The sequence below is a fragment of the Physeter macrocephalus genome, chromosome 4 (genome assembly GCF_002837175.3).
Source record: "Physeter macrocephalus isolate SW-GA chromosome 4, ASM283717v5, whole genome shotgun sequence".
NCBI classification, from domain to species: domain Eukaryota; kingdom Metazoa; phylum Chordata; class Mammalia; order Artiodactyla; family Physeteridae; genus Physeter; species Physeter macrocephalus.
In genome coordinates, this window is record NC_041217.1 from 139,808,371 (window position 1) to 139,825,817 (window position 17,447).

The window sequence follows — 17,447 nt, forward strand, 5'->3', positions numbered from 1 at the left end:
AAGCTACACCTTCAACAGCTCCCAAATGCACTAAGAATGAAATACAAATGCCTTACCATAATGAACAGATTCCAGTATAACTGGCTCCTGTGTATCTATCCAGCCTCATCTTGGGCCTGTCCTTCTGGGTCATTATATTCCACTCACATTGGCCCTCTTGCAATTTCTAGAACAAGCCAGGTGTCTTTCCCCCTTTCCTGCATGGTTCTTTGCATGGTTCATTCCTCAACCTGTAGATCTCAGCTTATATATTACCTCCTCAGAGATGTCTCCCTTAACCACTGTATCATAGTGAGTCAAAGTCACTATGACTCTCCATGACAGCACTCTGACCATCTCCTGCACGGCACTTCAGTCTGTAATAATTATTCATCCCTTTGATTTGACTGAGGAACTCACTGCTGTCTCCAGTGCTTAGCATTACCCTCAATATGGTACCCAATATATGATAGGCACTTAAGAAATATTTGTTCAGTGAATGAACAAATGAGAAAAGACTCAAAAAGTGGAACATCAAAAAAAACCAAACACACGACAGACATCTTATCACATATCACAGAGGCAAAAGGTGGGGAGAGGAAGGGAACTCACCTTTCCAGTAAGGGAACTTAAGAATGACTACGATGTACACCTAACACTAATTTAGGTACTTTACATATGTTACCTCTCTAGATTCTCAATAATCCTAGGAGGTCAATATTAATATCTCCACGTTCCAGATCAGGCAACTGAGGCTTAACCTGCGCAAATAGCAAAACCAGTAACAGTATCAGTTTTAACCCAGACCTGTTAACCTCCTTCCTCCAAACCATGATGCTTCCCTAGAAATTAAACTGCTACTATATTTTTATTATTAAGTACTTTTCTATTATACATATAAATTGTATTTATATATGGATACATCTCTACCCCAAGAACAAGTTTTTGTTTTTCTTTTTTTGTTTGTTTCTGTTCTTTTCAGGTTCATCCTAAAGCCTAAAACAAACATCTCCTGGTATCTGGGACAAGTGAAGGCAGGAAAATGCAGCAAATCCAAACTACAAATAAATCAGACATTTTGTTGGAACTTTTTTCTTGAAGTCTTTTTTCTTCTCAGAGTAAAAAGCCTCTATGATTAGGATGTCTGTGTTCTGAACTGATTTTATGGGACTTGAGGTCAACTTATACTGCCTTAATTTACCATCTTGTCCCATCCCCAAATGCTGTTCTGCTGGTCACAGAACATGCAAAGCTAAATGACCTAGGGGGATCGGATCCACAGTCCTGATTTAATTAGTAGAGGCTCCAAACATCTAAACAAGCAAAATGAAACCACCTGGCTTTTTACCTCTGACCACCTTTGGGTGAAGTAAACGTGTTAACAGCAGAAAGGTGGGACCTGGATAACTCCCAAACAGTTCTACTGGGCTCTGAGTAGACTCACACAGGATTATCAGAACAGAAGGGACCTTAAAGACCATCTTAAATGCCCTCTTTTAACAGGTTAGCAAACAGGCTAGCAAACAGTTAGCAAACAAGCTAGCAGACAGTTACTTATTTGCCTAAGAGAAACAAGACTCCTGGCTCCTAGTCAAGTGCTCCTTCCACCACAACACAGCACCTCCCTAATCAAGAGCTAGTGATTGACTATGCCAAAGTAACCAGTAGATAGTAGTCTAGATAGCACAGATTGTAAATCCCCAATGTTTCTCTTACTCTCCATCATTTAGAAAACCCTGAACAAAAAGAACATACACAATAAAAACAAAGGAGATGAGGAAGAGCTGTTTTAATTTTCTATTAAACATTCTTCCAAAAACATTATTTTACCCTGTATCTTACCGAGTTATTAGAAATAACATTAGCATTAGAAAAACTAGGAAGGTAAAAGTAGGGAAAACACATCACATGCTGAAGTCTGATATGAAATTTACCTTTAAAAAAAAGGAATAAAAAGTAATATTCCTTTAAATTGAATAAAAAAAACTAGGAAAGTAAATTAAATGTGGCTTGTTAAACTAAACATATGAAAAGGGAAAATTATAAAGGAAGGAGAGTTTTACAAATTAAATTAATATAAGATTATAATTTGAAAACTGTGCATCTCAAAGCAAACTTTATTTGTTCAATTATTTTTAACAACAGTGTTTTATGATTCTAATATACTGATTTTTTTCCAAGAAGGAAACTCACTTAAAAATATTTTTGTTTTAAAAAATAGGCCTGTGTTCAGCTATATATTTTTTCTCCCAAGCCTTGATCATATTTCTTTGATTTGGGAAGAAAATACTGTTTTGATGGCATGAAATGCAAAACGGTAAAGATTTTTTTTAAAAAAATCCCAGTACAGAATTTTAAAAATTATCAATGGAAAACAGATTAAGGTCATTAAGTGCACAACACTAATTACTGGTCAGCTACTGGTATTCTGTTTCCTCCCTAGTTCTCCCAAGGAAAACTTAAATTGAATCTTCAGCAGAATAATCCTCAAATATACTTTATAAGCAAAATGAGAGCTTTTGTTTACATAGTTTTTGGATTTTGCTATTCCTAATTTTATTCTAAAACTCAATTTTACCCCAAACCGTAATTACTGTATTAACTTTGTAATGCACAGTTGTATGCAATTCAGCAAAGCAGTAGTACACCATCAGGTTCTATTCACCCAGACCTTAGGAAAAACAGGATTGGTCACACCCACTTAAAAACAAATACGCTATTTGCCAATGTGTAGTTTCAATCTAAGTTCTGACAACGAAATATATGGATATATATCTATATATCTCATCTTGATTTTCAAAGGTAGGCAAAGAGAGTTCTTCACAGCTTAGCTTTGCCTGGCTGAAGCTGAAGATTTTGTAACTTCATAGCCAGACCCATGTTGCCAGTGATTTTCAATTTACCTTGAAAGAAGGCCTGTGAGGAAGAAGAAAGAAAATTTATCATTTGGTGTTTTTTGTTTCGAGACCGCTGATATTTCTAGACTATCCAGCCCTGAGATGATTTATTTATCCAGGTCTCTTAAACTTTCTTCAAAATATGAAATTTGGCTTTCAGGAAGAGATTTAGAACCAGAGTCTTCAAAAGGACGAATTTGTAAAAGTCATGCTTTACACAGAGCCGTCAAAAGGCACATCTTTCCCAAATGTGTTCTCTTAAAAATTGAGTCTGCCTTTACCTGCCTTCCTCAAAGGTGGTAGGTACATTTTCCAAATATTAGGCAGAGTGGATTCATACTAGACCGATTTTGTTTAAAAACATTACACATTTGTTCAGTGGGTCTGCTAGCAGGGAGAAAAAGCACATGCATAACACACTTATGAACTCTTGGGATTCAATACAATGCAGATGAAATGTCACCATTTTTCTCCCTTTTTTGGTCTACATGATAAAGATTTATTCCCTACAGAGGGAGGCCAGGCAGACTGCTGAGACTGAGGTGCCTGTGTTAATCTTTGGCTCAATAAGAAAAATCAAACCAATCCCAAGTGCAGAGCCACAGTTTGTTCCATTTAACAACTGCCTGGGATTAGATCACATGATGTTTGCTAAATTTATCATGTAACAAAATCCCAGGAAAACTTTAAAGAAATAGCAAAATTGGGAACATAGCATGATTTCCCTGCTACGATCTCAGTCTTTTAACTCAAGTCTTAAAATAAGGAAAAGCTACAGGAAAAGTTCTGGTAGTCTTAGCTTCCTTACAAGTATACTCATTAAGAAGTGAGGGGCTCTTCTGCCTCATCCATAGGAAATCTCAGAGCTCTGCTTTCTCTACACCTTCTGGTGAGGGTGACTAATTCCTTTTTTTTTCCTCCTCTGTCTGGACAAACTAAATATTTCTTTCTATATGGCACACAGCCTTCTGTCTGATGACTTTAAGGTCAAGTGTCTCAGAACACAATATATTTAACATATGTCCTTTAAAAATATGGACCAGTAGTACCTAGAAGAGAAACTCACCATATTTCCCTTTTCTTAATTAAAAGAGGAAATGACTTTTCATTTAATAATTATTATAGAGAAAAATGAGTCTTCACTTTTTAGAGAATCCGAACATAAGAATCATTTAAATCTGGCCCCTAAGGTGTTCTTCATGTGCTTTCTGGAGAGCACATTGCTTTGTTTCAACTGTAGCCAAACACTGAAATTATAATTTCCACTGCATTTAATGGTTTCCAGTCAAATCTTCTACTGAGCATAAGGGAAGGCCATTAGCACATTAACAGAGAAACGTCTCCTATTTTTGTCTTTAATTCCTTTGGGTGCTAACAGGTGTTCAGGAAAAGTAAGCTGACACTTCACTCCCCAAAATGGGTGGTAAACAGATAAACTGAGAGAACGAGGGCAGCTGAGTGCGAAGCCTGACCACACTGCCAAGGAAGTGCATGGTGTGCACCGTGGAATAAGCCGCAGTGGGTGGGAAGGAGGACGTCGGCCAGCTCCGAGATTGGTGGCCTCTGTTCTGTCCAGATTTTTGGAGAGGGCGCAGTGGGTGGAAATGTCAATATCAATGGTGTGTATTCAGTTGAAACATCACAGATGCCAAGTCTCTCACTTGTCGACGCATCAGCTGAAATATGCTTAGTTGCTTAGAAAAAGCATTTTTAAAAGGAATACGAGTAGGAGTCAGATTTAGTTGTTTTATCCAATCTTTCAAATTACAAGGGTACCACAGGAACAAGACCTAAAACAAATCAGGCTGAGGCAACAACAAAAAAAATAAGGTTACAGTGGAAAGCAGCATTTTAGCTTCCTTTATGTTATCTATGGATAATGTATATCAAGTCTGTTCAACACTGTACAACTAAAGAGTATAAGAAGAACCCTGACAATCTGGGGGCCTGGAAAATCTACACAAAGCATAAATACATTTTAGACAAATGCAAATTAATTGTGAAAACCCAAAAACGCAAGGCATCATGCTACGTTCCGGAGACACAAAGATGAACAAGATGTGCTTTGTTCCCTTGAATACACACAATCTAATAGGGAAGAGATAGGCACATTATGACTAGTATAATGAGACAAGTGCCAGGCTAGCAGTCCAGTAAGTGGCCCAGAAGAGGGACTGACTATAGCTTCCCAACAATGTGGTAGGAGGTCTTTGGACATAACATCTAAGTTCATTTTGAAAGGCAAGGAGTTTGTCAAGGAAGGACAGCTCAGGCAAAAAGAGCACGGGCAAAGATACGAAATGTAAAAGATCATGCCTTTGTTCACACCCGTCCCTCCTTCTATCTGATGGCTCCTACTCTCCATCTGTGCACTGCTAACTCCTAATCACTCCCAGGACTCAGCCAAGCATTGTTTCCTCTGTGAAGCCTTCTCTGATGGCCCAGGAAGATGTGGCTTCTCCTTCCTCCACCCTCCCCGACCACAAGCAAGGCAGGGCACCTTGGACATTTGGCTGCACTTACTCTTTTTTTTTTTTTTTTTAATTTATTTATTTATTTTTGGCTGCATTGGGTCTGTTGTGTGCAGGCTTTCTCTAGCTGCGGTGAGCAGGGGTTACTCTTCGTCGCGGTGCGCAGGCTTCTTTCTCATTGCGGTGTCTTCTCTTGTTGCAGAGCACGGGCTTTAGGCACGCGGGCTTCAGTAGTTGTGGTGCATGGGCTCAGTAGCTGTGGCTCGTGGGCTCTAGAGTGCAGGCTCAGTAGTTGTGGCGCACGGGCTTAGTTACTCCACAGCATGTGGGATCTTCCCAGACCAGGGCTCAAACCCGCGTCCTGTGCATTGGCAGGCAGATTCTTAATGACTGCACCACCAGGGAAGCCCTGCACTTACTCTTTTGCAGACCTGTCTCGTACCAAATTGTGGACGCCCTGAGCATGGGAACTATTTCTTCTACATCTGGACATTTCCAGCACACCGAGCATTGTCTGGCACATCATTAGCTTCACAACTGTTTGTCATTTGTTAAGTGAACATTTGGGGAACACTGAGTTTTGTGGGTTTGACCACTTTGCACTTTATGGGATGAGGTTGAGGAAGGTGATGAAGTGAAATGGGCTAAAACCCACCTAAGAAAAGGATATAAGCGCCATCATACTTACCGACTGAGGATTCATTTTACCAGTCATCAAAGCCAGTAAGTCCGAGTCAGCCATGGTAATTGTGCAGTCGGCCTTCTTATCTAAAACAGAGACATGCAGAAGGAAGGAGAAAAGGGGAGTGTTCAGTTTCATGTATACATTTTAGTCAAAAGCCACTGACTGCAACAGAATCACATCCAGAATTAGTGTGGACAAATGGGCACTCACATATGCTCTACGGCAGCCTGGTGAAATGTGACATAAATCACAAGCAACCTCAATATTTAACAAGAGGGAATTTATTAAATAAATCATGGTATATTCATATAATGGGATACAATGCAGTCATTAGATGATGCAGACCTACATTTTATTGACCTGAAAAGATATTTGTTATACTCTTCATGATACTGTTATATAAGCCAGTTACAAAACAAACTGTAAGAATGGACCCAAGTTTGTGGCGCACGGGCTTAGTTACTCCACAGCATGTGGGATCTTCCCAGACCAGGGCTCAAACCCGCGTCCTGTGCATTGGCAGGCAGATTCTTAATGACTGCACCACCAGGGAAGCCCTGCACTTACTCTTTTGCAGACCTGTCTCGTACCAAATTGTGGACGCCCTGAGCATGGGAACTATTTCTTCTACATCTGGACATTTCCAGCACACCGAGCATTGTCTGGCACATCATTAGCTTCACAACTGTTTGTCATTTGTTAAGTGAACATTTGGGGAACACTGAGTTTTGTGGGTTTGACCACTTTGCACTTTATGGGATGAGGTTGAGGAAGGTGATGAAGTGAAATGGGCTAAAACCCACCTAAGAAAAGGATATAAGCGCCATCATACTTACCGACTGAGGATTCATTTTACCAGTCATCAAAGCCAGTAAGTCCGAGTCAGCCATGGTAATTGTGCAGTCGGCCTTCTTATCTAAAACAGAGACATGCAGAAGGAAGGAGAAAAGGGGAGTGTTCAGTTTCATGTATACATTTTAGTCAAAAGCCACTGACTGCAACAGAATCACATCCAGAATTAGTGTGGACAAATGGGCACTCACATATGCTCTACGGCAGCCTGGTGAAATGTGACATAAATCACAAGCAACCTCAATATTTAACAAGAGGGAATTTATTAAATAAATCATGGTATATTCATATAATGGGATACAATGCAGTCATTAGATGATGCAGACCTACATTTTATTGACCTGAAAAGATATTTGTTATACTCTTCATGATACTGTTATATAAGCCAGTTACAAAACAAACTGTAAGAATGGACCCAAGTTTTGCTTAAAAACAGATATTCAATTATGTATGTATAGGGAAAACATCTGTAAACTCAGAGACCAATATATTAATAATAGCTACTGTGGCACACAGACTCTAAGGTGACGACCCCTGTGATCCCTGCCTTCCGGTATTCATGCCTTTGTATAATCCCCTACTCTCGAGTGTGGGCAGGACCTGTGACTTGCTTCTAGCCTGAAGAATGTGGCAAAGGTGATGGGCTGTCATTCCTGCATTCTGTTACACAGTATAAGACTCTGTCTTGCAGGCTCTCTCTCACTCTCCTGCTGGCCTTGAATAAGCTAGCTGCTATACAGTGAACTGCATACTGCATATGAAGAGGGGCTATATGGCAGGGTACTGACCTTTAGGAGCTGAGGGCAGACTCTGACCAATAACCAGTAAAAAACTAAAGCTCTCATTCTCACAGCTACAAGGAAATTAATTCTGCCAGCAACATCAGTGAACTTGGACACGAACCACTTCCCCAGTCAAGTCTCTAGATGAGAACTCAGGCCTGGCCAACACCCTGACTGCGGCCTGCGACACCCTATGCAGAGGACCCAGCCAAGCTGTCCTCAGCCAACTTACCCATGGAAGCTGTGAGGTAATAAATAAATGTGTGCATTTTTTTAAATCACTAAGTTTGTGGTAATTTGTTAGAAGATGAATAGTTATCTAGATCAGGGGTTAACCAACTTTTGCTGTAAAGGATCAGACACTAAATACTTTGCAGGCCACTAGGTCTCTACTGCAACTACTCAACTCTGCACCTGTAGCACAAGAGCAGCCATAGAGAATACATAAACGAATGTAGCTGTATTCCAATAAAACTATTTTCAAAACAGGTAGCAGACCAAGAGGGATAAGATATTTGCAACTCACAGATCTAACAGAGAATTTGTATCCAGAAAATATAAAAAACTCCTATCACTCAATTAGAAAAGGTTAGATAGTTCAATACAAAAGTGGGCAAATAACATAAACAGGAACATACAAAAGATCTCCAAATGGTCAAAAAAAGCACATGAAACAGTGTTCAATTCCATTAGTCATCAGGAAAATACAAATTAAAAGTACAGTTGAGATACTACTAGAGTGAATGGCTTAAAAAGAAAAAAAAGATAATACCCAGTACTGGTGAGGATGAGGAGCAACTAAAAGGTCAGAACAATGCTGGAGGGGACTGTAAAATGGTGCAGCCACTTTAGACAACAGTCTGGACATTTCTTCGAAAGCTAAACATACACGTGCCATATGACCTACCAATCCCATTCTTAGGTGTTTACCGAAGAGAAATGAAAACATAAATCCACACAAAAACCTGTATGTGGATGCTCATAGTGGCTTTATTCAAATTGCCAAAAGCTGAAAAAAACAAATATACTCCAGCTGGTGAATGGATAAACTACTCAGCAACAAAAAGGAACAAACTACTGATAATACATGAAAGAAGCAGGCTCAAAAAGCTGCATACTGTTTGATTCCATTTGCAGTTTATGACATTCTGGAAAAAGTGAAACTACAGGGACAGAAATCAGATCAGGTGTTGCCAGGGCCTAAGGGTGAGAGAAGGGGTTTGACTACAAAAGGACATGAGGACATTTTTTTTTTTAAATTAAGGGTGCTTTAATTAATTTATTTATTTATTTATTTATTTTTGGCTGTGTTGGGTCTTCGTTTCTGTGCGAGGGCTTTCTCTAGTTGTGGCAAGTGGGGGCCGCTCTTCGTCGCAGTGTGCGGGCCTCTCACTATCGCGGCCTCTCTTGTTGCGGAGCACAGGCTCCAGATACGCAGGCTCAGTAGTTGTGGCTCACGGGTCTAGCTGCTCTGCGGCATGTGGGATCCTCCCAGACCAGGGCTCGAACCTGCATCCCCTGCACTAGCAGGCAGACCCTCAACCACTGCGCCACCAGGGAAGCCCCGAAATTTTTTGGAAATATTCTATACCTTGATTTTTGGTAGTGGCTATACAACTGTACGCATTTGTCTAAATTCATAGAATTGTACATCTAAAAAAGGTAGATTTTATTGTATGCAAATTATACCTCAATGAACCTGACTTAAAAAAAAAAACTGACATTACCAAGTACTGTCAAAAATGTGGAGCAAATGAAACTCTCATATAATATGGAAGAGACTGTAAAATAGTATATCCATATCAAAAAACTGGCTATATGGTAGCTCATGATTTAATATTTCTACTCCTGGTTATATGCCAAATGGAAATAAGTACATGTGTCCACTAAAAGACACATATGAGAATGTTCGTAACACCCTTATTCATAAGGCCACAAAATGGAAAACTGTGAAGATACAGCAACCATGAACTGAATAAATAAATTCTGGTGTATTCACATAGTAAAAATGAACTACTGCTACATGCAACAATATAATAAATCTTACAATGCTGAGTGAAAGAAGCCACACCTAAAAGAGTAAATATTGTATGGTTCCATCTATATGAATTTCTAAAATAAATAATATCAACCTATGGTGACAATTTGGAATAGTGATTCCTTTTGGGAGTGGATAGTGATGGGAGGTGGTGTCAGGGAGGTTTCTACAGTGCTGGCAACATTATGCATCTTGATCTGGAAGATGTATTCATTTGTTAACATTTATCAGGCTGTACACTACAGATTCATGCCCTTCCTTATAGGCTAGACTTCAAAAAACTTTTACACAAAACAAAAAAAAACAGGTGGCGGGATGAATTTGGCCCACAGGTCATAATTTGTCAACCCCTTATATAGACGGTAGGATTATAGGAGAGTAATTTTTTCATTTTCTCTATCTTCCCCAATTTTTTTGCACTTAAGTATGTATTCCTATATAAAAACAAAGTTGTAAAAATATTAATTTTTTTATTGGAGTATAGTTGCCTTATAATGTTGTGTTAGTTTCTGCTGTACAACAAAGTGAATCAGCCATATGTATGCATATATCCCCTCCCTCTTGGACCTCCCTCCCACACCCCCCATCCCACCCATCTAGGTCATCACAAAGCTCCGAGCTAGCTATCTATTTTACACATGGTAGTGTATATATGTCAATCCTAATCTCCCACCCTCCCCATCTCCCCGGTGTCCGCGTGTCCGTTCTCTTCGTCTGCGTTTCTATTCCTGCCCTGCAAATAGGTTTAAAATATTAATTTTAGTAGCATAACCAAAGTATAATGCAAAAAAGGCCGTACCACAAAGACTCTAATATCTTATTGCTAAATCAGCAATGTCTACCTTGGACAAGTGCAAAAGGAAAAATTCACCAAGAAATCAAAATTTTCAGTAGTCAGTGTTTCAGGCAATCAATATAACAATAGTACTCTAATAGTACTACTACCGCTAATAGTAATAATATCAAATTACGGCCCAATAGTTAGATAATCTGTGCCTTAATAAAAAAAGATAGGAGTTGCTATGGTCTGAATGTTTGTATCTCCCGCAAAACTCGTATTTTGAAATCCTAATGCCTGATGTGATGGTATTGGTAGGGAGGGCCTCTGGAAGGTCATGAGGGTAGAGCCCTTATGAATGGGATTAATGCCTTATAAAAAGACTCCAGAGAGACACCTAGCTCCTTCCATGATATAAGCCCACAGCAAGAAGGCACTGGCTATGAACCAGGAAGAGGGCCCTCACCAAACGGGACCATACTGATGCCTTTATCTAGGACTTCCAGCCACCAGAGCTGTGAGAAGTAAATTTCTGTTGCTTATAAGCTACCCAGGCTGTGGTATGTTCGATAGAGCAGCCCAAATGGCCTAAGATGGGGGTAAACTATGAAAGTACAGCATGCCTATATTATTAAGTAACAAAAAGAAGACTGAAAATAAAAGTTTTTATTATATGTCTTAGAATGCAGGGATAGCCCATAAAATGACTGTGATTCAATAGCCACTCCATCTTTCCCTGTAACAAAATTTTCTCTTATTACTTGAAAAAAGGTCTTCAGTCTCAAAAATTAAGTATTTACAACCTAGAAAATCCAGTTCTCTTGTAGATATATAACATCAAAGAGCAGGGAGAAAAAAAGCTAGCAAATTGAGATAACTGGACTTGATTCATAGCTGGATTAGATCCTAATATGCCAAAAAAAGGACTCATAGTCAATAAAAAGGTGACTTCAGGAAATAAATGCTGCTGCTGCTGCCGTTTACTATATCAGCATTTACTGAGCTCTCACTATGCCGATTACTTCACATACCTGGACTCATTTGATCTTTACAATAACCCTATGAGGGTCAGAGAGGTCAAACAACTCGCCCAAGGTCACACAGCTACTAAGTGGCTGAGCTAGGTATGAAAGCAGACTCCTGCTGCCAAAGCCCACACTCCCAACTCCTAAGCTCTATGGCTTCCCCCTGTTACAGGAAGAATACAAACATTCAACAGCTCAGTTTTAATTGAGCCTTCACCAATTCATCTGCATCTGATGTATCCCAGATGCTTTCTCAGCTCCCCTAGTCCTTTTGAGGAGTCACAGACAATTCCAATGTGTTTACGCAAAATTAATGTTTAATATATGGGTTGGGGAGGAAGCAATGATTTACTGAGCACTTACCATGCTAGGGGCTTTACATACCTTATATCTCATTTAATCCCCACAACAGCTCCATGGATAGACATTATTCTCACCATTTTCTAGATGAGACAACTGGACTCAGGGAAGGTTTATACCTAGTAAGTGACAGAGCCAAGGTCTGAACCCAGGTTTCGGTATCTCCAAAGGCTATGCTCTTTCCCCTGTACCTTGGGGATGAGAGACTCTGAGGCTTTCTGTACCATGTTCCCCATTAAGGGGCAGGGTTGAGAACTCAAACAGGTGCTGAGACGGAAGAATATACGAATGAAAGAATAATATATCGTGTTAAATTAATTAAAGTTGGCTTCCTGGAGATATGCGAGTCATTTCAAAGGAGAGGAGGGAGGGGCCGAATTCATCGAGAAACACCAGGCAGCAAGAAAAGATTATGGAAAAATGCACAAAGCCGAAAAGTCCTTGATATAACCATCTGTATCATTACCAAACTCTTAGAATATAAGCAAATGAAATACATTTAAGTAAATCTTACTTTGTTAACAGAAAGTAAACCTCTCAATAGTACGTACATGTCAAAAGATCTAGCAATTCTCTTTAAGATGCCAGTTCAAACTAGGACAGGTTATTAATGCTTTAACATAGCTGATCTCTAACAAATGGTCATTTGTTGGCTGATGTAAAAGGAGCTGGCAATTTCCCATGGTAGCTTTTACTGGTAAGTCCATATTTCAACGCCACTCCTGGCTGCCAACAAGTATCAGTTTCAGCAGAAATTCAGGGTAAAATCCCTTCAGGTATGGGATGGGGCACCTAATGTGGGAAGAGCTCACTGCCAGAGTCCATATGCAGAGAGCAAGGTTTTTCTGAAAATTTGCCATGTTTCCATAAGCATATAATCTTTCAAAACAAACAAACAATAACAACAAAACAGGAAAATTTTTCTTCATAAATCTCCTTGGGGCAGAGTCAAGATGGAGGAGTAGGAGGACACAGAGTTCGCATCTCCTCACAACTACGGAACCTACAGGTACTGGTGGGAAACCACGGACACCTAAGGGGACGGGAGGAACCCCGAATGACCAGGTGGGACGTGGTGGGGAGGGAGCGGGGAGGAGAAGTGGAGGTGGGACGGGACTGGCACCCCTGAGAGATGGCTGGGGGAGGTTAGGGGTTCTCACACCTGAAGGAGCCCATCCACGGTGAGGGGAGCAACGGGGAAGGGGAGAGACCCTTGAGAGGTCAGAGGATCGGAAGGGAAGTCAGCCAGCATTTCCCCCACCCACTTGGGCCCTGGGGAGCCTACTGAGGTCCCGGGCATGATCCTCTGCCCTCCCAGACCCCCTCCGGCCGCCCGGGTCCTGAGGGCGTGGGTGGGGAGTAGAGGCTAGACGGGACCGGTGCACTGAGGGGCGGCTGGGGAAGGGTGGGATTTCCACGCTCGGGAGGGGCCCACTCACAGTGAGGGGATCAGCGGGGACTGGGAGTATGGGAAGGGAACTAGGCCAGCGTTTCCCCCACCCACTCGGGCCCCTGGGAGCCTACTAAGGTCCCAGGCCAGATCCTCTGCCCTCTGAGGCCCCCTCCTGCTGCACTGGGCCGAAACTCTGCCCCTGCACCCCTACCCAGGGCCTTACCTCTGAACTCCAATGTCCGAAGCCGGCTCTAGCCATGCTGTCTTTTCCTGCCTCGTGGATCCTGAGCACAGGCCCCACCCCAACCTAAGCGCTGCCTCCCACAGCCAAGGCCTTTTCCGGCCCTTTTTTCTTTTTTTTTTCAGGGGGTGGGGTTTGTGGTTGTGTTTTACCTTATTGTTGTTGTTTCACTTATATATTTATTTTTTCTAACTTATAAAAATTTTTCTAATTTTTTTTTTTTTTTTTTTTTCTTTGTTATTGTACTGTTCCTTTTCTTTTTTCTTTTGCCTTGCCGTGCACCTTAAGGGATCTTGGTTCCCAGGCCAGAGGTCAGCCCTGAGGTCCTGTGGTGGGAGCGCTGAGTCCAAACCACTGGACTAACAGAGAACCTCAGACCTCAGGGAATATTAATAGGAGTGAGATCTCCCAGAGGTCCTCATCTCAGCACCAAGACCCAGCTCTAACCAAATGCAAAAACTCCAGCACTGGACGCCTCAGGCCAAACAACCAGTAAGACAGGAACACAGCCCCACCCATCAAAAAAATGAGACGACAAAAAAATATGTTACAGATGAAAGAGCAAGGTAAAAACCTACAAGACCAAATAAATGAAGAGGAAATAGGCAACCTACCTGAAAAAAGAATTCAGAGTAATGATAGTAAAGATGATCCAGGGGCTTCCCTGGTGGCACAGTGGTTAGGAATGCACCTGCCAATGCAGGGGACACAGGTTCATATGCCATGGAGCAACTAAGCCTGTGTGCCACAACAAATGAGCCTGCACTCTGGAGCCCATGACCCACAACTACTGAGCTCATGTGCCACAACTACTGAAGCTCATGTGCCTAGAGCCCGTGCTCCACAACAAGAGAAGCCACCGCAATGAGAAGCCTGCACACCACAATGAAGAATAGCCCCCGCTCACTGCAATTAGAGAAAGCCCGTGCATAGCACTGAAGACGCAATGCAGCCAAAAATAAATAAACTAATTAATTTTTAAAAAGATGATCCAAAATCTCAGAAAGAGGATGGAGGCACGGAACCAGAAAATACAAGAAATGTTAACAAAGACCTAGAAGAACTAAAGAACAAACAGTGAGGAACAACACAATAACTGAAATGAAAGATACACTAAAAGGAATCAATAGCAGAAAAACTGAGGCAGAAGAACAAATAAGTGAGCTGGAAGACAGAATGGTGGAAATAACTATCAAGGAGCAGAATAAAGAAAAAAGAATGAAAAGAATTGAGGATAGTCCCAGAGACCTCTGGGACAACATTTAACAACCGAACATTCGAATTATAGGGGTCCCAGAAGAAGAACAGAAAGAGAAATGGTCTGAGAAAACATTTGAAGAGATTATAGTTGAAAACTTCCCTAACATGGGAAAGGAAATAGCCACCCAAGTCCAGGAAGCGCAGAAAGTCCCATACAGGATAACTCCTAGGAGAAACACACCAAGACACATATTAATCAAACTAACAAAAATTAAATTCAAAACACACAAAAAAAATAAAAGCAGCAAGGGAAAAGCAAAAAATAACAAACAAGGGAATCCCCATAAGGGTATCAGTTGATTTTTCAGCAGAAACTCTGCAGGCCAGAAGGGAGTGGCAGGATATATTTAAAGTGATGAAAGGGAAAAACCTACAACCAAGATTACTCTACCCAACAAGGATCTCATTCAGATTTGATGGAGAAATCAAAAGCTTTACAGACAAGCAAAAGCTAAGACAATTCAGAGCCACCAAACCAGCTTTACAACAAATGCTAAAGGAACTTCTCTAGGTGGGAAACACAAGAGAAGAAAAAGGGCTACATAAACAAACCCAAAACAATTAAGAAAATGGTAATAGGAACATACATATCGATACTTACCTTAAATGTAAATGGATTAAATGCTCCAACCAAAAGACACAGCCTCACTGAATGGATACAAAAACAAGACCCGTATATATGCTGCCTACAAGAAACCACTTCAGACCTAGGGACACATACAGACTGAAAGTGAGGGTATGGAAAAAGATATTCCATTCAAATGGAAATCAAAAGAAAGCTGGAGGAGCAATACTAATATCAGATAAAATAGAGTTTAAAATAAAGACTGTTAAAGAGATAAGGAAGGACCCTACATAATAATCAAGGGATCAATCCAAGAAGAAAGTATAACAATTATAAATGTTTATGCACCCAACAGAGGAGCACCTCTGTACATAAGGCAAATGTCAACAGCCATAAAAGGGGAAATCAAGTTAACACAATAATAGTGGGGGACCTTAACGCCCAAATTACAACAATGGACAGATCATCCAAAATGAAAATAAATAAGGAAACACAAGCTTTAAAAGATGCAACAGGGCTTCCCTGGTGGCGCAGTGGTTGAGAGTCCGCCTGCCGATGCAGGGGACACGGGTTTGTGCCCCGGTCCAGGAAGATCCCACATGCCGCGGAGCGGCTGGGCCCGTAAGCCACGGCTGCTGAGCCTGCGTGTCCGGAGCCTGTGCGTCTGGAGCCTGTGTTCCGCAACGGGAGAGGCCACAACAGTGAGAGGGCCGCATACCAGAAAAAAAAAAAAAATGATGCAACAGACCAGATAGATTTAATTGCTATTTATAGAACATTCCACCCCAAAGTGGCAGAATACACTTTCTTCTCAAGTGCACATGGAACATTCTCCAGGATAGATCACAACTTGGGTCACAAATCAAGCCTTGGAAAATTTAAGAAAATTGAAATCGTATCAAACATCTTTTCTGACCACAACACTATGAGATTAGAAATCAATTACAGGAAAAAAAAAACCTGTAAAAAACACAAACACATGGAGGCTAAACACTGCACTGCTAAATAACCAAGAGATCACTGAATAAATCAAAGAGGAAATTTAAAAATACATAGAAACAAATGACAATGAAAACATGACAACCCAAAACCTATGGGATGGAGCTAAAGCAGTTCTAAGAGGGAAGTTTATAGCAATTCAATCTCACCTCCAGAAATAAGAAAAATCTCAAATAAACAATCTAACCCTACACTTAAAACAACTAGAGAAAGAGGAACAAAGAAAACCCAAAGTCAGTAGAAGGAAAGAAATCATAAAGATCAAAGCAGAAATAAATGAAATAGAAACAAGGAAAATAATAGCAAAGATCAATAAAACTATAAGTTGGTTCTCTGAGGATATTTTTAAAAAAATTGATAAACCTTTAGCCAGACTCATCAAGTAAAAAAGGGAGCGGACTCAAATCAATAAAATTAGAAATGAAAAAGGAGAAATTACAACTGACACCATAGAAATACAAAGAATCATAAGAGACTACTACAATGACTACTATATGCTATTAAAATGGACAACCTGGAAGAAATGGACAAATTCTTGGAAAGATAAAACTCTCCAAGACTGAACCAGAAGGAATTAGAAAATATAAACAGATCAATCACAAGTAGTGAAATTGAAAGTATAACTAAAGATCTTCCAACAAACAAAAGTCAAGGACCAGATGGCTTCAGAGGTGAATTCTATCAAACATTTAGAGAAGAGCTAACACCTATCTTTCCCAAACTCTTCCAAAAAACTGCAGAGGAAGGAACGCTCCCAAACTCATTCTACGAGGCTACCATCACCCTGAAACCAAAACCAGACAAAGATACTACAAAAAAAGAAAATTAAAGACCAAGATCATGATGAATACAGATGCAAAAATCCTCAACAAATACTAGCAAACAGAATGCAAAAACACATTAAAAGGATCATACACCATGATCAGGTGGGATTTTTCCCAGGGATGCAAGGATTCTTCAATATACACAAATCAATCAATGTGATACACCACATTAACAAATTGAAGAATAAAAACCATATGATCATCTCAATAGATGCAGAAAAAGCTTTTGACAAAATTCAACACCCATTTATGATAAAAACTCTCCAGAAAGTGGGCATAGAGGGAAACCACTTCAATG

At 40.4% G+C, this 17,447-nt stretch overlaps 1 protein-coding gene across 1 annotated transcript in view; it reads right to left on the reverse strand.

Annotated features, from left to right (window-relative positions):
- Positions 1 to 1,770: 1,770 nt before the first annotated feature.
- SCP2 (sterol carrier protein 2) overlaps positions 1,771 to 17,447 on the reverse strand; it is a 174,122-nt gene continuing 158,445 nt past the window's right edge. The window contains exons 15-16 of the mRNA XM_024119754.3: positions 6,869 to 6,948; positions 1,771 to 2,895 (exon numbers count right to left, since the gene is read on the reverse strand). Coding sequence (XP_023975522.1) covers positions 2,800 to 2,895; positions 6,869 to 6,948 — 176 coding nt within the window. The 3' untranslated portion in view covers positions 1,771 to 2,799. The remainder of the gene's footprint in view (positions 2,896 to 6,868; positions 6,949 to 17,447) is intronic.